Raw genomic sequence first — 22,440 nt, forward strand, 5'->3', positions numbered from 1 at the left:
AGGGAACAGCGTGAGGAGAAAGTAGGGGAAGAGGAAAAATTGACCTCATTCTTCAGTCCTTTCCTAATTCCTGAGACATGTGTGTGCCTCAACACTCTCCTTTTCAATCCCACGAAACAGGGAATCAGGAAAATGCATTAGCACCCTAGTACAGAGTAGGAACACAGAGCTGGGGGGAGACAAGCCATCAAGACAGAAGGAAACTGGGGGAGGGGAGAGAAAACTTCTCCTTGTCGGAGAATCTGCTGCGCGGCTGGAGGAAGGAAGGGAAATGGGGAAAGGTACCTAAGACATCAACCAGACATTTTGCTTCTGGACATGTGAGAAAGTGAAGGAGGATGGAAAATGAGGCACTAGGGCGAAGTGGGAAGAGCTCCTGCGGCTGCTTTTGAGTGAGGATCACAATTGGAGCGCCCAGCTTCATCCTTCCCTTCTGGAGGCCATTCCTCCATTTTTAACCGGGATAAAGAGCCGGCGCTGGGCTGGGAGGGTGTAAGCCAGAATGGCCTCCAGCAGCCCGGCGGCGAACCGGGCTTGGGCCCCTGGCCCAGACCAGAGAGGTGGCCTTGGGGGACGCTGAAGTTACTCCGCGGAGGGGGAGGGGTTGCCAAGCTCCTCTCCAATCAGGGTGGCTGCTCCAGCTATTTGCATACATTATGCTAATAATGGACCTCCCGCTCCGCTCCCACCCAAGCTCCCCGCCCCCTCCTGGGTCTCGCCGTCCGCCCCGCGGGCTGGGCGAAGGTGAATATATTATGCTAATGAGGCGGACTCCTGTTTTGGCTTTGTGGGAGGGGGGGCTCAATGCCCCGGGAGCTGCGGACCGGACGCCCGGCTCCGGGAGGGGGTCGGGGGAGGGACGTCGCGATCGGGGCGCGCGCGCACTCACACACACACACACTCGCACACGAGCATCCCGAAGGGTATTTAAGCTCGCACACGCGAGGCTGCGGAGATACTTAGGGCAGCCGCGACTTGCGTTTGCTCCTTGGGTTATTTCGTTTTCTTCTCTACTCTCCTCCTTGGCCGCTCCTCTAGAGCTGCGCTCTCCGGTGTCGCTCAGCCTTTTTTGCCTTGAACTGAATCCAGGTGGGAAACTGGTCGTCGGGCGGAAAGACACCGAATAGGTAGAAATAAGGCAAAGTATCAGACGCAACAGGTCCAGAGCTCGGTGGGGCGGGAGAGCGGCGGCCCCTCGCCGCGCCCGCTGCCCCCCGGGACCCTACACTGCAGCTCTCGGGGACCTGGGGAGAGGTGTCTGCTTTTTGAGGGTTAGGAGAGCCATCCGGGTGGGTTTCATTTCGGTTTTTTTTTTACCCCATCGCCACCCGGTCCCTGGACTGAGGGTGCTTTTCACTCAACTGGTAGGAGAGAAGGAAGCGGAGGATGGTCCACGCCTGCTGGTCTCAAAACTGAGCAAAGCGCAGGTCCATCTCCGCGCCCGGGCTCCGACTCCACCAACTAGTTGTGCAGCCACAGAGACTGAACTTTAAAGGAATCGTCCTTTTCCTCTCCTTTTAAGATTATTGGAGGAGATAGTGGGTGGAAGGCGAAGCCGAGGCAGCCGCCACAATGCTGGTGAAGAAGCATGCAGGGAAAGGAGGGGGTCGAGAGTCTGGATCCGAAGACCCGAGCCCCTGCGGGCAGCGGTGTGCCCGTACCATGCCCCAGTGCACGGCCCTGGCGACACTCCTATCAGTGGTGGCCGTGGTTTCTTGTCTGTACCTTGGGGTGAAAACCAACGACCTCCAGGCTAGGATCGCCGCTCTCGAATCTGTTAAAGGGGATCCTTCTGTTCGTCTGCTGCCTGATACCTTGGATCAGCTGAAGGCCATGGTGCAAGAGAAAGTGGAGCGCCTTCTGGCTCAGGTGTGAGAGGCTGGGGTATTTTGCACGTGCATAACATTTTGCACAGGTGTGAGTCTGTGTGTAGGACCAGACTTTACCCTTACAGTATGCATACTTGGTTTGATTATGTGCGTCTGCATAACGCTTACGGTAGCATATATTTGCATGTATGCACCTCTCTTGATATCTCCAGTTCTTTATATATTACCTTCTCTCCTTCCTTCTTAATGTTTGTATGCCGAACAGGTGTGTAGGTCTAAAAGGGGAAAGGGTGGCCAGAATGACTGGAAGGCATTTTTTTCTCTTTAGTTTTCTGGAGTCTGATGTAATTCTTTCCCCAGTTGTATGAAGACTATTTCTTGCAGAGATAACATCTGTTTTATCCTTCACCTATTATAAGGTTAGGGCCATAGTTGATATTAATGCATAAAGTGAAATAACCATATAAGTTAAAATAAATGATTTTACTCATTGGCTCTTTTTAGAATAAAAGTTTATTTATCTATTTTTAAATATTTATTTTTTATTTGTAGTTGGATGCAATATCTTTATTTTATTTATTTTTATGTGGTGCTGAGGATTGAATTCAGGGCCTCACACATGCTAGGCGAGCACTCTACCCCTAAGCCACAATCACAGCCCTATTTATTTATTTATTTTTAAAGTAGGTTTATCTTTAGAAAAGGGTGCAGTGCCCAAATATTCATGAATGCAGAACCATTGGAGTTGAGAATTGAAAGGAAGCATCATTATGTTTAAGGATAGCTTTAGAGTTGGGGTGTTCGGAAGTTGCTCTTTCAACAAAGAAGATGTTTAGTCTTAGTTGGAACACAACATAATAAAGCATTTTACCTTCATGTGTAAGGTATTGGCTGTTGTGTGCGTCTGCATAACACTTACTGTAGCATATATTTGTATGTATGCACCTATGTAAGCCAGGTAAGCCACAGCTGGCCTAGAACTGCAACATGTTAGTGCCAGGTTTTTACATTGTTTATTCTTGGGCTGAGGGAGAGGGTGGTGGTGGTTGGAGAATGGAGAAAGATGTATCTGTGTCTAGCAATCTTGATATCATGTCAATGATCACTTTCCTTCTTTAGGTCTTGGGTACTGTTACCTTTTGACTAAGGTCCAAGTACATATGTAAATGTTAGTTATGTAGCCTATCAAATGCTGGCAAATCAGACATATGGTCAGAGTCCCGAACGACTCCATTTTTCTACAGTGCTACTGATGATCGTTAATACCTCTTCTTTTCCTACAGAAATCCTATGAACATATGGCTAAAATAAGAATTGCAAGAGAAGCACCTTCAGAGTGCAACTGCCCAGCAGGTAAAGTGGAACTTATTTAACAAGGTTTTCTCCAGAGCAGAACATTTGCAAACAAAAGTCCTGTGTCTGTCAAGTCTACCTGTAATAATAGTGAAGAAAGAATGCAGACTCAACTTGCTTTAATAAAATCAACATGTCCTTAGTCGAAAGGATGGCAAATAAAGCCCCTAATATTATTTTAAGCTGCATACCTAGGTCTGTTATGGGAAAGCAAAGGAGATAGAAACAATCACCATGGAAAATACAGGCAAGATGATATACAAAGGCATAGTGCTTAGATTCACACATTGAAAGTATTCAGTTTTATCATGTTAACGTCTGTGGTGAAAAGGACTATAAAATTGTTAGATTCTGTGTTCTTTCATGGCAAATGCTGCATTAGTGAAGGTTTCTGTTTGTTCCCGTTGGCATATGATTACATTCATAAACCTCCTCCACTTCTTGCTCACCTTTTACCTATTTTATCAGAAAGGCTCTCTCTCTCTCTCCTAACCTATAGCTAAAGATGAAGACAAAAAAGAAATTAATTATTTACCTTGAGCTTCCCACTGTAAATATTGCATTCTCAGTGAATCACCAGAAAAGTCTTTTGTATTTTTGCCATTTTTTTTTGGGTGCAGTTTCAGAGAACTATATCTATGACAGCATATTAGAAGGATGAAGAAGAGAGACATCAATGAGTAAAACCCCTCAGTAATCATTAAATCTTTATTCACAGATCTCTGAGACTTGGTAGTTATCTGTAGGCTTAACAATTTAAAAGCCCTTGGAATATGGCTATTGAAAAACTTTTAGTAGATTCCAGGATATAAACTATAAAAAGTCCTAAGAGTCTCAGTGTTTTTCAGATAAGCATTATTCATGCATCAATGAACATTTTGGTTTCTTTTATCATCCTGCATGGAAAGTGACTTTAATGTTCAAAAACATTATATATATATATATATATATATATATATATATATATATATATATATATATATGTTATGTGTTACATAATGACAGATTGGCTAATTACAGACCACATAAATGATGATGGTCCCATAAGATTACATTACCTAATGACAGCCAAGCCATCTTAGTTTGTATAAGGGCACCATATGATGTTAGCTCACTGATAAAAATCATCTAACAATGTTATCCTCAGAACATATCCCCATTGTAAGTGATGCATGTCTATGGAAAGACTAGTTCCTGAATTTACTCACATTCTAAGATTATTTTCCCTCGGTGGTAACTTGTTTTGACACAGCTAAATCAGCCACCATGTTTAGAAATTTTAAATGGCAACTCCAGGTAGTATAGCATAAAAATAGAATTTTCTATTCTATTATGTTGTTGACCATAATTGAGCTATGTATTTTTTTTTAAATTAAGGCTTTTGATAGGGAAGATGAATACTCTAGGTAACAGCAAAACAAAGGGTTAACATTTGACATTACAGGTTTTACTCTTAGTTGTTTTCAAGTTGGCAAAGACCTCTGAAGTCAGATATTCAAGAAAGGTACTTTCCTAGTGCAGGAATTAACACACAACAGCCTCATCAGTGTGTAGAGATTATTTCACTTCCCAGGAAAGTTGGTATGATAAAGGATTTCACTGATCACACCACTTAGAGCTTAGCAGTTTTTTAAATATATAGTACTTTTGCTTGCTATGTGAAAAAGTAGGTAGCATTAAATTGGTAGGTTTTTAAAGTGAACTTGGTTAAAAAGTAGAAAAGTGACTTTCATAGCACTAGAGTTCTATTTTTCTAAGAAGATATTACTGCTTGATGATATTTAATGCAGACTAGCTATTGAAGTCTAACTTGCAATCTGGAAGAAAGTGACTATGTTTGGAGTTTGCCATCTTAGAAGATGCATTTGGACCATTTTTTTTAATCTTAACATGGTAATTGAATAATAAATGGTAATTTCCTTGGGTTTTTTTTTTTTTTTTTTTTAAACAGCTGCTTTACTTCATTGCCACCACTAGAGCTCCACATTACATCAGTTTTTACCTGGCTAACTGCAAAGGTGTGCATTCCAATATGCAGAATCAAAGGGGTTTCTTGCTGACAAACCCCTGTTACAGACATAGTCTTTTGCTTGTGAAATAATCAGACATCATAAAAATAAGGGCATTATGTTTAAAAATAGTATCCTGGCAAAAACTAGCTATTTTGAATTCTGATCAGTGAGGTATTGTCTTAGGGAACGAACAGCCTGGCCAAGAGGATTAGAAAGGAGATACAGCACTTCCCACCTGATTTTGGCTCTAACAGTGGTTCAGAGTGACTAAGATTGTCACCCAGACATCTGTTTGCAGGGCAGAGCGAGACAAGTCTGTGACCTCAGCTCAGTTCCTGTGGACAGATGCCCACCCCTTGAAGTTGACACTCTTGTTGACAGTCTCAGACATAGAGCCAAGGAATGATAGCAAAGGAGTAATGCTGGTTGTTTTTGTTCACTCTAATTGCTTTTGATAGAACTCGGTCCCAGTGAGGTTTGTTCCAGGTAGACTAGAAGGAAATCACAACTTTCTCTCTCTCTCTCTCTCTCTCTCTCTCTCTCTCTCTCAATACAGAAGAAGGAACTTCTGTGGGACTCCGGTGAGAAAGAGTATTTATTGAATGGCTTCTTATCAATAGGAGACACGAATTTAATTTTCATAACAATTAAATACTAATAATCTTCTTTTATAGATGAGGAAGTTGGGAATCAGAGAAAGTGATTAACACACTAAAGTCTAGGGCAGGATTCATGCCCACACCTTACTCAAAAGTCCAAGGTCAAATAAGGAATAGAGATTCATATAGGTTGTGGAACTGAATAACTATGGTTTGGAATTCTGGATCTGCTATTGCTCAAAGTAATCAACTTTTCTATGTTCCAATTTCTTATGGGGCAAAAAAAAAAAAAGGAATAATTGTACCTTCACAGGAAATAATTTATGTAAAAAGTTTGCAATATTAGTAGCGTTGCATTACATAATAATTTCTATTTTTTTATATGCTATTTAACTCTAATGTGGGCCATAGGGGTACATGATATAAGTGGGCAAATGGAAGCCCAGAGATGTCATGTAACTTGCTTGGCTCCCAATGGCTGATTAATGGCAAGTTTTAAACTTAAACACTTAATTTTAAATTAATAAATTTTAATTGCTAATGCTTAAACATCTATAAGATATTTATGTAGATAATTATATTAGTTAATTTCTTTTGTTATATCAATAAAGGTTGATTATTTTTGGATATTTACCAAAATTAGAGGGAAACTTCTGACTTTTTATGTGAAGTGTGACTGAAGTAGATAGACAGGACCTGGGTTTAAAAGAGCATGGTGGCAGTAAAGAGTGTCTTTATGGTTTTAATACCAGATGTTTACAAAAGGAAGTAGCTTAGGTACCGGACTCCTTTTCAGACTTATTTTTTTTAACAGCATTACTGAAATATAGTTGACCATATTTACCTATTTTAAGATCTGTAATAAATTTATAGTTGAGCAGTCATCACCACAATCCAATTTTAGATCATCTTTGTTCCCCTGAAAAAATTCACATTTACTTTTTTCATGAGCTCAGGAAAAGTTCTATTTTTTAAAAAAAATTTTGCTTTTAAAAATATCTAAGATGACAAATTTTAAAAACCCTTACATATAGAAGCTCTTGTTTAGCAGAATATTTGATTTAGCAGTAGCTAACTGAGCCATGGAAGATAGCTTACATCTGTGGTTTGGCCTCTGTAAAATCTGACCCTCATATGACATAATAAGCTGGCTCTTTATTATGGCTGTAGAATTCTGTCCTGGGCTCTGTTTCTTGGAGTCTTATATAAAGAATGCTTAAACCAGGCGTATTTATGGAAGGGCTTTCATGTTCTGATAAAGAACAGTGGGAGCCAGACAGTCAACCAAAAGCTGCTTAGATCACTAAGGTTTGTGTATGTTACTAGTCAGTAGTGTAGCCTGCCCATAGTTTTAGGTAAAAGAACCTCTTGGTGTAATGGATGGAGAATGTGAATGGGGAATAAAGCATCTGAAATAATCCTGATTTTGTCATTAACATGTTACACAATCTTGGGCAAATTGTTTCCAGGTATGACTTATAAACTATTTTCATATCTCCAAAGTTAAGACCGCTGGACAGTAATGATTTTGAAGGGCCTTTGTCAGTTCTGCAGATAAGATGAAGAGCCTGCTGTGTGCTGGATAATGGGAGTATGCAGATGAGCAAGATAGACTGGTACCTGCCCTCACAGGGCTTCCATTTTGATGGGGATGACAAATTTGTTTTAAAATGACATGAGTTTATGGGTGTGATCGTTTATAAATTCATAGTAGGAGAAAATCTAGCTTCTGGTGAAAAATAAAAGCTTTATCAGTGGATAAATAGCTGATTTGTATTGCTTCACTTGGCTTTTGTCTTTCCAATAATTGGTAGGTAGATAATGCTGGTATTTGTGTACCTAAACTGATATCCCAACTGAAACAAAAAAGTGACTCTTAATATATTAAGGGTTGTCAAAGATAATATGATGATGATGTGTTTTTCTACCTTTCTCTTGTAAATAGTGAAATTCAGGTTGAGAAAGAGGAGAAACTTCCTTTCTGGGGTACTGAACATGGTACTTCTGGCAACTGTGCATTCAGGAATGATCATGATCATTAATTGTAGTACAGTTAGTCAATTGCTTAAAGACTTTAGCTAGAGATATAAGAAGATATACTAGATATTTCCTGAGGTCTGTACCAACCTCCATGTCTATGAAAATGATTATATACAGAGAAAGACAAAATGTAGGTAAGTAGAAGTGGCTTTCAAAAATGTGAGCAATGAAGCTCCTTGTGATTGACTTAATTTGGTGTGGAAATAAATATTAACCTTGAGACTGTGTACCCTTTCCCATGGTTTAAGAAGAGCCCCTCCCATCCCCGTTTTTTTGAGCTGGAGATTGAAAACAGAGGTGCCACATTCCCAGTCCATTTTATTTATTTATTTATTTATTTATTTTTGAGACAGGGTCTTAAAAAAATGCTTAGGGCCTTGCTAAATTGCTGAGGCTTGTTTTGAATTTGCAATCCTCCTGCCTCAGCCTCTAAGTCATTGGGATTATAGGTGTGCACCACTGTGCTTGGCCAAGAAGAGATTTTATGAATTACCTTGCTGACACACATTTTCCTTATCGTAAGAGACTTGTATGGATTTTTATTTATGCTATACATTTTTTTTTCCTGACAAGTTGCACAATGAGTGGAAAGACTTCATCAAGTGAGGGAATAATAATATGTAGATTTTCAGTTATGTAAGGTTAAGGTTAATTAGACCCCTTGCAGAAGGAAAGCAAATTAAAATGCTCTAAATGTTATTTAAATGAGAATGGCAGACATTCCCCTCTTCTTTAAGACCAAATAATATAATGTGACATGCAAGTGCCTTCAAGCATTCATGTAAATTGTTTTAGTTTTAATGAGTACAGCAGTTTGGGGGTAACACTTTTAGTTAGTCCAGTAGTGACAGCTGGCAAAATGTCCTTTTATCTGAGGACCCAAGGACAAATTTGGATTTTTGAAGTGGTGTTCTTGTTTCTTTTGCCTCTCTTGTCAGTAAGTTGTTTAGCTAATTCTTCAAATACACTTTTATTCTTAGTGATTCTGTTTCTCTATGAGCTGGGAATTATTTAAGAGAAGGGTATAAATTCTGCATGGAGTTTAATTTCTTGTAGCTCCTTCAGAGAATGTGCAGGAGCAAGTCCCCTCCTGGGGCCATAATAACCTACTGTGCTTCTGATTGCTTTGTAATTGTGCAAAAATCAACTCCATGGCATTAACCAAAACTGTATGTGAATGGCAGACTTTGGTCTGGGAATGGAGAAGGAACATCCTCTCATCGGCAGGATTAGGTGGATGGAGAGCTGGTGGGGACTCACTCCAGATTCAGAACTGCTTTGCAACCCAGGGGAGCATTTCCTGCTGCAGGGAAACCTCACTAGACACTTACCCAAATAACATCAATCTGTTATCTTGAATGGAAACCATCCAAAACCTATCATGAAAAAGTGTTTTAGTTGCATCCTACCACTTTATAAACATTACTTGGTGGTTTGATGGAAGCTGAGAATGTGAAAACAATGGATGAGTCAGTCTAGGCTCCGGTTGAAGCCCTGTAAGTGACAGTTAAACATAGAAGCATACCCCCACTCCTCTGTGTTGCCATGGGTGAAGTTCCATGCAGTGGTTGAATGTGATATGATATTTAACACTTCCCCTCAATTTGTGTTAAAAATGACACCTAATTCTTACACATGGATACTTACTCCTTTCATTTGGGATTTGTTCAGCAATCTTGCAATTAAAAGAAACATTTTAAAAAAAGGAAATGCAGAAGTGTGACATGCAGAAATAAGTGGAAATCACTTACAAATTAAAATCAAGCACTTTTCACTGGCATCATATATTCCTTCAAATGATTATTCTGTGTCCTTTACATTGATGGGATTCCATGAGGAAATGCCACTAGGTGGCAGACACCTCCCCTCTGTGACCATGGATGGAGAGCTGAACAGAAGTACTTCTCTACTCTGACAGCTCCTTCCCAATTAAATCCCTAGCAGGTTTTTTTTTTTTTTTTTGTAATAGAAAAGATTAATGGAGTAAGCAATTTCTACCACCTGTATTTGAAGAATAGAATACTCTATCAACTATTTAAAAGAATCTAGTAAACTTTATTTTTTTTGCAGTGCTGGGGATTGAACCCAGAGCCTTGCACATGTTAGAAACGTTGTCTACCACTAAACCACTGAGCTACCTCCCCAGCCTTGACCTTGTGATCCTCCTGCTTCAGCCTTCAGAGTAGTTGGGATCACAGGCATGTACCAATGTACCCAGCTTCATATTTGTACTAACCCAAGAGTTTACTTACTTAGTAGATACATTCATAGCTATGAACTTCAGGCTAGTGTTCAGTAGCTTTAATAAATAATTCAAATGTCATTAAACTTACTAATTGGAGATCTTGTGTTTTTTGTAACTTTTCAGAATCCAGAATCATTTGGAATTACCATCATGTTTATAACATCATTGCACTTGAAGTTCCCATTTAAACTTCATTTGCCACATATAATAGTTGAAATGCATTCTTTATTTTTCCATTTTATGTTCCTTAGCATTATTACTAAATTTGTCTTTTTGTACAGGAATTGGTTCTGGGTCCTCACACATGGTAGACATGCACTCTACCACTGAGCTATACCCTCAGCCCTTTTTATTTTTCAATTTGAGACAAGGTCTTGCTGAATTGCCCAAGTTGGCCTTGAAATTGTGATCCTCCTGCCTCAGACTCTGGAATAGCATGAACCACTGCACCCAGATTTTTTTTAAGCATATTTAGTAGACATAGACCATATTCACCTGCATTGCCCAAACTGTGTGTTTATTTGGACATTAATAATTTAGATTTTAGTAGTCTTTGGGAAAACTAGATTCTTCTAGTCTTCTGGATTATTCACACGAAGTTTTTATTCTTGTATTTGAGATGTGGTCAGCACATTTTAAACTACAATTTTCATATTTAGGCTAAGTGGTTGCGTAAGTTGTATGGGTTGTAGCCAGCTTTAGTTTGTGCATTCTGGTAATACAGAGTGTCAGAATATGTCTAACCAGAAGTAGTTGCTTGGGGTAGAGGTGAAGTCTATTTTTTCCTTAAAAAAACAAAAAACAAACAAACAAAAAAACACCCAAAAAACTCATAATGTGGGAGGAGTAAAAGAGGGGAGGAAATAGCTGCTCATATCTTTGTACTATCATACTTGAAAGCCCAGTGTTTTAGAATTTTTATTATAGTGGAATTATGGACCATAGTTAGGGAGCTGAAGGAATTCTCCATTATAGTTCTATTTTTGTTCCTAAAGATGATAAGTTAAATATGCTAGGAAAATTGCCATATCTTACCCAATGTTCCTGTATCTGAGGTCAGCCCTGGTAGAAGTCAAAGGTAAGTTGTTTATATTACTCTCCTAGAAATTCTGAAACCCCAATTGTGGTTTCTTGGGTTCCAGAATCCAAAGTTTATTTATTTTTTTAGATATATCTGATATCATCCTAAGATAGAAGTGATTTCCACAAACTACACGCAAAAACCAACCTCTTTATTTTAAAGTCATAGCAGAAATGCTGGCAAGTTCTGGGGCTTCAAAGTGAACTTTGTAAAACTAAAAATAATTTTCTTGCTAAAAGAAAATCAGGGCACAAGTTAGATCAGATGAATTTCAAATAGAAACAAATTCTATAACTGCCTTTCTAAGGATGGTAATCAGTGTGGTTTGCAGTTAAGTGGATCAAGGATCAAGTGACCCTTGTGGACAGATACTGACACACACTAATTGGAAAGTGTTCTTAGGGTCTAGCTGCATGGCACTTTTTTGAGGGATGGGTTGAGTAGGTGGAATCTACTGGCCCCATTTATGAACTCCGTGGCAGGGGCTTAGATTTGTATCTGTGCATATCTAGCACTTATTACAGGGTTCTTTATAGAAATTCATTATGATTAAAGATCTGAAAACTTGGCTTAGTTGGGGACTTCATCATGACCCATCTCTTTACATACACTAATATTCTCATCTCTACACTTGTTTTCTTTTTTTTTTTTTTTTTGGTATCAAGGATTGAACCCAAGGGTACTTAACCACTGAGCCACATCCCCAGCTCTTTTTATTTTTTATTTTGAGAGAGGGTCTTGCTAAGTTGCTGAGGCTGGCTTTGAACCTGAGAAACTCCTGCTTCAGCCTCCTGAGCTGTTGGGATTATGCGTGTGCACTGTGTTCAGCTCATTTCTACACTTTTAAATGTATTCTCTGAGAACTTTGTATGTCATAGTAATTTTTCTTTTTCTTTTTTGGTACTGGGGACTGAACCCTGGGGTGCTTTACCACTGAGCTACATCCCCAGCCTCTTTTTTTTTTTTTTTTAAATCTTGAGACAGGGTCTCACTAAGTTGGTTAGGGCCTGTGATCCTCCTGCCTTAGCCTCTTGAGTCACTGGGATTATAGGCGTGTACCACCACCAGGCACACCAAGCCATGACATTTTAAAGTTGACTCATGTCTTGGAGATCATCAAGAGTTTTACAACTTTTTGTGAGGAGGATATATCTTTTTAAAGAATGAAATCTAGTGAGAAACCCTAGTATATGAAATTGGACTTACTATTACCATGATTGACATTAGAGGTTAGAGGGGACAGATACCAAAACCCCTACATGCTTTTTCTTTCTGCTACCCTCCCCTTCTCCCCCATGGTGCCCATTGGGGCATCTTCAAAGAATCTTACAATTCATAGGGCACATAGAAAATACCGAAAGTCTCCATTGTCACTCAAGCTGTTTTTTCTGGAGATACATTGACTTGTCAGTGTTGGATTTTTCTTCAGAATTCAGCATTAAAAGCATTACTAGAAATGTTATAAATTAAATTATTTATTAGTGGAATTCAGAAATGATTTTAATGTAGTTGTGTCACTTTGATGGGTTGTAATATTCCAGCAAAGAAGGACATGTTATGATTGTGGAAAGCTGGGTGATGTACTTTGTAACTGAGTATGGTGCCGTTCATTAGAAAATCAGCATCTCACTTCATCTTTTTTAGTCACTTATTTTTTTAAGCCTTCATGAATTGCTTTTTTTTAATGCCATTTTTTTGTTCAAATTTCTTCCTTCATGTTTTTATGCTTCAATTCTAGGTATTCATATAGAGCTTTATCATTAAATTATAGCATCCATTGCTTCTTTAAATGTTTATTTAAAGCAGTTGACTTTTGATTAATTAATACTTAGTGTGTAAGGTATTACATGAAAAAATTCTTCCAAAGTTACAGTGTTCCTATGGATCCAAGGGAGGATTGGTCCAGGAACCCCATGGACCCCAAAACCCATAGGTGCTCAAGTCCTTTACATAAAATGGTGTAGTATCTGCATATAGCCTATATATGTCCTCCTATATGCTTTAAGTCATCTCTAAATTACTTGTAAGCACGACCATAATTAGATAGCTGTTATTCTATATTGCTTAAGTGACAAGAAAGCAAGTCTGTACACGTTCAATAGAGATACAGCATTTTTCCTCGAATATTTTTAATGTATAGTAGGTTTAGTCTGCAGATGCAGGACCTGCAGATGTGGAAGGCTATTTGTAGAAATTCTATATTGTTAATAAAGATGCTTCTAAGGTCTTTGAGACTTGGTTTGATTTTTTTTGTTGTTGTTGTGTGTAAAATGATGACATATGTTGAAATTTCAGTTGATAGAACAACAAGAAGATATGAATTGTGTGCCTGTGTTTAAATAATAGGAAGATTTTCTAGAAATTTTAGCCAGTAGTGAATGAGATATAAATTTCATAGAGACAGTTTAAACCTGGCTACAACTGGGCTACCAAAGGAAAATTGAAGGACTGTACCTCCCAGGGAAATGAATGTCCTCTGTCATCAGCAGTGTTCTTTTCTGTATGAGTAGCTAGCTGTGGACAGTTGTTTGGACGAGTGAAGCACTTTCCTTGATTGTCTTGTAGGACACATAATAAAATGACCCACAACTATACAAGTTACTGATCTTTGGTGAACAATTTTCCCTTTAATATGTAGTCTCAAATTGGAGGAAAAAATTATTTTTCTTTTTGAACTAGCTACTTGACCTTCTGAGAGAAGTCAGTGATCAGTAAAGCAATAAATATGAGCAAGTTGACCAATTAAGAGGCTGGAAAGATCACATGTGCCAAGTAAAGCTACAGTGAGCTGCAAAAAAGAGGTTTAATCAAATAAACTTAACCTCTAAATTTGCCTTCCAATCCCCCTGCAGATATACCGACAGTTTTCCAAGAGTTTAAGCAATAAGCCTGACAGTGTGACTCAGTCCTACCATACATACTGTGCATCTGGAAGTTTTTAATAAAAGAAAAACTCTTAGCATTGAGAAATTACATCCTTAAAGGAACTAGGGTTTTTATGTTCTTATATATAGTTTCCTTCTGTGCAAAGTTATTTAGTGCTCTAAATTTCAGCTACTTCAGAGGATCCTTTCCTGAATATTGGCTCGTTTCTGCAATCAGGTTCTGAATGAGGAACACTATGCGTTGGTAGTAAAACTTATGTTGTCATTTTTGGAATGTTAAAAAACTAGTTAATTTATTTTTATAGCCCAATGTATCCTTTGATTGAGAGGTCTGAGGTATATTTTGTGTTTTTGATATGTGAGCCCGGGACGCATTATAACTCAAAATGTGTTTTATTCTTGTAAGCCTTCATCTTTTTGAGCAGAAAACTCTTGATTCCATCATCAATCCTCAAGAAGAAATCTCCTACAGAGGAGTTTTATAATCAGTCACATATAACCCCTGTGTGTATCATATATCATTTTCTCGCCATTTTCAATTTATTACAAGTCTCTACTTTTGTTTAATTGTTATCATATGCTGCTAGCATTTTCAACCTTCACACTGCTTCACATTTATAGGATATGATATTAATAATGTTTATTGAATTCCTGAAAACCAAGAGTAAATAGCGAATACATCTACAGGTAGAATTAAGATGCCATGTGAGGATCCCGAAGAATAGGCATTGCTCTAATGTGATCTGTTTCTTGCAGAGTGGATGTGTAGCCATGTAACTATGAAACTACAAAAATAGATCTATACTTCTAAATAAGAACTCCCATCCAGTCAGGACACTCTTGTCTGTTCTCCCTCCTTCTCTATTGTGAATAGAACTCACTTTTGCCTTCATTCTGTTGATGACGCTATGCCTGGCTTGCTATTGGCAAGCTATTTTGCTTTGTAATCTCTCCCCAAGAATCATATAAGCAGGAAAGATGTGGTGTAGACAATACATGGTTTTCTCTCAAAGGATAAGTTTCCCCCTGAGGCTGGTGAAGGAGAGTTTGGAGTACCTTTGGCTTATGGGGAAGCCATTCTTGTGCAGGCCACATTTGCCTGGTTCATGGGAGTGTGTGGTTGTCTTTGGGGTTTTGTGCTGCTATTTGGATCATCCTGCCATTGCCTTCAGGGTTAGGGTTTGACTTTTCCATGGAAACTTCCATCTAATTCCCTTCCTATTTATTCATATGTTGCTGCTTCTGACAACTTCCTTTTTAGTTCCTACTTTTGAAGAGGGGTTTTTTTTTTTTTTTAACCTATCCTTGGCCAGTTGACCCCTGCCTTGTTTGCTCCCTCTATATGTACTGCGATCATGTTCCCTCACCACCATCCCTAATAGCTTGGTCATGTTCTCCTCTGCTCTTTCCTGCCTTGGTTGTTGAACCTTTTTGCTGAGCTTACTCAGCTTTTGGCAGAAAAACAGCTGAAGCTAGGTAATGCCCTGCCCGTACATCCTAGGAAGGAAGGAAGTCAGAAAGGGCACCGAGGGTGGGCTCACAGTGATTGGTGGTTCCTTTAGGGAAATATCTACCTTCATTCTGAAGCAGCCTCTGTTCTGGTCGTCTCATTACTATAAAGGAGAAAGTTAAATCTAAATATTAAACAATTTTGAATATTAGTACTTAAAAATTATATTGTGTGGGTGGTAACTGATCTTACCTGGAGTTAGGTATTCCCTAACTCCAGCCAACTCTTGACAAAGGGAAAAACATCCATATAGGAGTCTCTTAAAAATCTTTTTTTATTCAATTAACTAATAAAAGATTTATTATGGGTAGTGACAGAGCAGAGTCGCCTCCCTTGCCAGGAACAGGCCCAGCGTCCTGCAGGCGGGGTAGTCACGACACCCCAATTGGAGTAGGGGCAGAGCAGAGCCTCCACCCGTGCCCGAAAGGTGGGCAGATCTGCGACCGACCAGCGGGACAGGCCCAGTGGCCTGCTGGTACGACAGACACGTCACCCCATTTGGAGTAGGGGCAGAGTAGAGCTGCCGCCCGCGCCTGCAGGGTAGGCAAACCTGCAACCGACCGGCGGATCAGGCCCGGTGGCCTGCCGGCGTGGTACACTCGTCACCCCAATTGGAGTAGGGGCAGAACAGAGCCGCCACCAGCTCCCAGAACAGGCCCAGTGACCTGCTGGCGTGGTAGCCACGACACCCCAATTGGAATAAGGAGAGAGCAGAGCCGCCGCCCGCACCTGCAGGAAAGATACGCAAGCAGTATGAAAAGACAAGGAAAGAAAGGACCACAAGCAATGCAGGTCAACGCAACTTTAGAAGAGGTAACAGCTGCAGCAGATGGAATGTCAGATAAAGAATTCAGGATATACATGCTTCAGATGATCTGGAGTATCAAGGAAGACATTAAACAGCAAAATCAGACAATGAAAGATCACTTCGACAACGAATTACGCAAACAAATCCAGGAAGCAAAGGATCAACTATACAGGGAGATAGAGGTTATAAAAAACAAGCAATCAGAAATCCTAGAAATGCAGGAAGCAATAAACCAACTTAAAAACTCAATGGAGAATACTACCAGCAGAGTAGAACACTTAGAAGATAGAACATCAGACAATGAAGACAAAGTATTTCAACTGGAAAAGAACATAGACAGCTCAGCAAGACTGTTAAGAAACCATGAGCAGAACATCCAAGAAATATGGGATAACATTAAGAGACCAAACTTAAGAGTCATTGGGATACAGGAAGGTACAGAGCTCCAAACCAAAGGAATGAGCAGTCTATTCAATGAAATAATACAAGAAAACTTCCCAGACTTGAAGAATGAGACAGAAGCCCAAATCCTAGAAGCCTACAGGACGCCGAATGTGCAAAATCATAAGAGATCCACACCTAGACACATTATAATGAAGATGCCCAACATACAGAATAAGGAGAGAATTTTAAAAGCTACAAGAGAAAGGAAGCAGATTACATTTAGGGGTAAGCCAATCAGGATAACAGCTGATCTTTCAACACAGTCTCTGAAAGCTAGAAGATCCTGGAATAACATATTTCAAACACTGAAAGAAAATGGGTTCCAACCAAGAATTGTGTATCCAGCGAAATTAAGCTTCAGGATGGAGAATGAAATTAAAACCTTCCACGATAAACAAAAGTTTAAAGAATTCGCAGCTAGAAAACCATCTCTTCAAAACATCCTCGCCAAAGCATTACAGGAAGAGGAAATGGAAAATAACAATGAAAACCAACAGTGGGAGGTAGGACACTAAAGGGGGGGGGAATAATCAAAGAGGAAAACAAACAATGTTTAGTAACAGAAATAAACAAATATGGCTGGAAGAACAACCCATATCTCAATAATAACCCTAAATGTTAATGGCTTAAACTCACCAATTAAGAGACACAGGCTAGTAGAATGGATCACAAAACAAGACCCAACAATATGCTGCCTACAGGAGACGCATTTGATAGGAAAAGACATACATAGGCTGAAGGTGAAAGGTTGGGAAAAATCATATCACTCATATGGACTTCGGAAACAAGCAGGCGTGTCCATACTCAAATAAAATAGATTTCAAGCCAAAGTTAATCAAAAGGGATAAAGAGGGACACTACATACTGCTTAAGGGAACCATACACCAACAAGACATAACAATCATAAATATTTATGCCCCAAACAATGGTGCAGCTATGTTCGTCAAACAAACTCTTCTCAAGTTCAAGAGTCTAATAGACCACCACACCATAATCATGGGAGACTTCAACACACCTCTCTCGCCACTGGACAGATCTTCCAAACAAAAGTTGAATAAGGAAACTATAGAACTCAATAACACTATTAATAACCTAGACCTAATTGACATATTGCTGGGAGCCATTAGCCAAGTAGGTATGACAATTTCCTTGCCAGCGTACCCCATGTTGCTGACATGTTGCAGTGACATTGAATGTAGGTGACCTTGCTCAAGGACCAAGGCAGATTAGGGTGTTCCCGGTTTTAAGATAATCGTGTTTAGGGTGTTCCCAGTTTAGGTTCCAGGTTTAAGGTTTAAGATTATTCCTGCTGGGAATAGGGCGTATCCTGCTGCCTGAGTTCCCCTTGAGTTCTCACGGGATTCAGACAGTGTATTTTGGAGATAGAAGCCCAGTGGAAGTGGATTTGGGCAGAGAACGTGGATTTGGGCAGAGAACGTGGATTTCCCCAGAACGTGATTGTAGACGGCTGGTGTGAGTTCGGGAATAAAGAGTTGCTGTTTGAATCTAAAAAAAAAAAAAAAAGATTTATTATGACTAAATATGGGCCACACCTTATGACTTAGAGAACTAAATAGGCTGCTAAGTTTTTGTGAAGCACTCATGGTGTCAGATAAGCAGACCAAACACTCCAAAAGAATTAAAAACTACAAAAATATAGTCCATAGCCAACTATAGCTAATGTTAATGGATTTGAAACAACAATGATAATTGGTATTTAAACTCATAGTTTGCTTTTGCAACTTCTATAGTAGCAACATATTACCAGAGAAATTGGTATTTGTATTAATTTTTTTTCCCTAAGAAAAAAGAAGTTCTCTACTAAGTATTATGATACATTGTAGAAATGCTGGTCACATACCAATTCAATGTTTTTTTCTGAAGATAAATGATCTCTGTTGGTTGGTAGGTCAAGTGTTACATTTTTAACCCCTCCCCAGGCTACCTTCAGTGGCAATTATTTTTAAGGAGACTTGCTGGCTCTCGTAAATGTTGGTTCAGATTCTTTGGCCATGTTTTTTAGTGAAGGCAGACCTCAGGATCTTGGCTCAGACTCCCTTAGGTTGTAAAGAAAAGAGAGCTACTCAGGTGCCTGTGAGAAATGTTGGTACAGGGAGTCTCAGTCTGGCCATTATGGGTATTTCAGGTTGATTGATTCTTTGTTGTGGGGGATTGCCCTGCATTGTAGGATATTTTAGCAAATCCTGTCCTCTCTCCACCAGATGCCAGTTGTATCCTTTAGCTTCTACAACTAAAGATGTCTCCAGATACTGCCAAATGTCTCTGGGAGCAAAACAAAACAAAACAAAACAAAACAAAAATCTCAAGTTGAGAACCCATCATTTGTGTCTACCCAATGAATAAGGAATGCATGATATCAACTTTGCAGCTAGTCTTCCAGGGAGAATAGGAAGCTAAAGGGGGTCAAAACAGTCAGATCTGGGGTCACCTCTTCACAAGAGGCTTCCATGGTAGATCCTTCTGGACTTGAGAATTCTCTACTTCTGTCACTGCTGTCACAGTTGCTGTCCTCTGCTCTCCGCCTTATGGCTGCTTCTGCTCCTTTAAGGACAAGGTTCAGCTCATGGTCAATCTTTCTTTGTGTCTGATTAAAGTGTTGTTGTTACCATTATTAGATACGTGGGATACAATATCCTATCTCTCTTCCAGTCTATAGTTAGGAGTTTGTTGTGTAACTTCTCAACACAAATAGATTGACACATTCTTTCTGAAGGTTGCAGAGTCTCCTGTATTGTAAACATATCACATGTGGTTCATTGAGAAGGCAGATCACTTTTTGAAAGTTCAGATACTGTTCTCCACGTTGGATTTTCCTGTTTGCCAAGGAGTTTACCTTGATTCCTACTTCTATTCCACACACCCTTGTGGAATGGAGAGCTTAATGAACACTTCTTAACTAAGTATATTACTGATGTTGTGTGCTGGTAAAAAGTGCTTAATGACAATTCTAAAAAGGAAAAGCCCTGATATGAATGTAGTATTTGTAAATTTTTAGTGTGTAAATAACCCACCATTGTCCATTTCAAGTTAACACAGTGACATCGGGAATGATGTTTCAGTGTTAGCTTTGTTTTTAATATAATTTATTTTATTGTAAGTTTATATAAATTTTGATAATGACAGTGTCTAAGAATGGGCTTGCAAATCTGGAAAACTGAACAATTGGCTCTTCTGAGTTAGTGTTCAGCTTCTACCACACACTTTTGCTGATATTTCCTGTCTCCAAATAGCATGTATCGTGTTGTGCTTGGAAATGTCTGTAAAGATAATGCTGCCTCTCTTTTTAAATTTTTTTATTTAATTTCGAGTTGGGGTCTCACTATGTTGCCCAGGCTGGCCTCAAACTCCTGAGCTCAAGTAATCCTCTTGCTTCAGCTTCCCAAAAGCCTGGGACTACAGTTGTACACACCTTGGGGCTTCTGTTGGTTATTTTAGAATCTGTGTTGGGAGGGTTCAAAGGTTATCTAGACTAATGTTGCATCTGATACTTGAATTCCCTTGGTGAATTCCCTAGCTAAATGTTCATTCAGTTTCTGATGATCTCTTGAAATGTATCTTTCAGTCTTTGGACACATTTGTTAGAAAACTTTATCTTTTTTGTTAGATAGAAATTTATGTCCTCATGTAGTGCCCACCATTGACCTCTACATTACTTCCAACCTGGATCATTAAAAACAAGTTGAATACCTCTTACTATGACAACTCTAAAAGTGTTTGAAATCACCTATGTTATTTCTCATCAATTAATGTTTTTATTTTTAGAATGAATTCCCTTAATTCTCTTGGAGGTTCCAGTTAGTCTGTATCTTTCTTATGGGGTTGCATACCTGATCTGAAAGCAGCTTCACAAGGGGCCTGACAGGCTTGTAGGAGAGGGTGAGAGAAGAAAACTTTTCTCATTATAGATGCTATAATATGCTATCTATTGCAAACTGAAATTACACAAGCCTGGTGTGGTGGCACACACCTATAATCCCAGCAGCTTGGGAGACTGACACAGGAGGATCACCAAGTTCAAAGCCAGCCTTAGCGACTTAGCAAGGCCCTAAGCAACTTAGTGAGACTCTGTCTCAAAATAAAAAATAAAATGGGCTGGGAATGTGGCTCAGTGTTTAAGTGTCCCTGTATTCAATCCCTGGTACAAAAAAAAATTCAATAATGTTCTCATTGATTTGCAAATCTATTGACTGACCCTGAGTATAGCATTGATGAAAACCCCCAATTATTTTAATATATGCTGCTAAGTCCTGTCTTCATTCTACCTTCTTTTCAGGGAGAGGCAAATTCAAGACTTTAGATATTTTTCCACTAAGTTTCCATCTCCTTTAATAACATCCAACTCCAGTCTTGTCAGAATTTATTATAATCATGAGAGCTTCAATAAATTCCCAGCTCCTTTGGCTTCACATGACTTGAAAATTGGATGAATACCGACCAAGAGGGGCTTCTTCTGATTCTGTGATAAAATACCTGGGCATGAGAGAGTTCAGGACAGAACCTAGTGGTTTACTGTAGTTTTCCCTTTTTATTGCTATTAATCTGTTTATGAGCACTGTTGGAATTGCTTTTTACCAGTGGTTCATCCATGTGTCTTTCTTTTGTGTATTGTGGTGCTGCTATCTGTGTTCTTCAAAACATTTCCTTTTCATGATTAACAAATGTTATGAGGAAGAAGGCCTTCAAGATTAAATAAATTAGAGACACACTGAATTAAACAAATATAAGCAGATATATTTACTGGAGGATTTGTTATTGTGAATCTCCAGAATAGAGATTATGGTATATCGTGTTTTCTAATCCTTCTTCATCACAGAACAATCTATTTCCTTTTAGATAAAACATTATGGCTAAAACTCAGTAGTTCTGTGGGTTGACAAATTTTTTTCTACCAGGATAATATAAAGGAAGGTTATTTGGAAGTTTGCTGTACTTTTGTTGAGATTGTCCAAGGAAAATAAAGAAAACATCTCCCAACTTACAGAAGGAGAGCTTGATGAGCTGGTAGAAGGAAGGGGAAGAAGTACAACACTTGGTGCAAGTGGGGATACTCCAGCTAGGACTGAAATCTCAAGCCAGCAGACAGACTCACAGCCAGGCAGGTAGCATAGAAGTGCTGATTGTGTGAGGTTTGTTAGAGGAGGTTGTCTTGCTGTCATATTGGAGTGCAAGATCCACTTAAAAGCAGCCAAGTAACTTGTTAAAATCCTGTGCCCAAAAAGACAAGTCTGGTTGTTCTTTCATGTGGTTTGAAGGCTGAACTTGAGCCTCGGTTCCAATACCTAACTTGGCTTTAGCCCTTACCCAACTCAACTGCATAGAGATATTTTTCCATTTTTTGGGACAAATAGAGTAATTCATATTTTATATAAATTTCTTCTGTTTCAACACCATTGTCCTCCCTAGTTAGTGCCATTTTGTTTTCTTTGTGACATTATTTCAGGTATGTAGCCTGTTCTTATGTTGAATATTATAATATTTTTCTTTTTTTAAACATAAGATCTTCATCTTTTGTTTCTTAAATGCTGCACTATGAATAGAGCAACAGAAATAGAAATTTTTTAATGTAATTTTATTTTTTATGTGGTGCTGAGGATCAAACCCCGTGCATCACAC

At 39.1% G+C, this 22,440-nt stretch overlaps 1 protein-coding gene across 1 annotated transcript in view; it reads left to right on the forward strand.

The window, feature by feature from the left end:
- Positions 1 to 892: 892 nt before the first annotated feature.
- Col25a1 (collagen type XXV alpha 1 chain) overlaps positions 893 to 22,440 on the forward strand; it is a 468,385-nt gene continuing 446,837 nt past the window's right edge. Inside the window, exons 1-2 of the mRNA XM_058583779.1 lie at positions 893 to 1,869; positions 3,113 to 3,182. Of these exons, the coding sequence (XP_058439762.1) occupies positions 1,573 to 1,869; positions 3,113 to 3,182 (367 nt within the window). The 5' untranslated portion in view covers positions 893 to 1,572. The remainder of the gene's footprint in view (positions 1,870 to 3,112; positions 3,183 to 22,440) is intronic.

The sequence above is a fragment of the Marmota monax genome, unplaced genomic scaffold, assembly GCF_021218885.2.
Source record: "Marmota monax isolate L192 unplaced genomic scaffold, Marmota_monax_Labrador192_F-V1.1 WCK01_AAM20220418_F8-fsc00002, whole genome shotgun sequence".
Lineage (NCBI taxonomy): Eukaryota > Metazoa > Chordata > Mammalia > Rodentia > Sciuridae > Marmota > Marmota monax.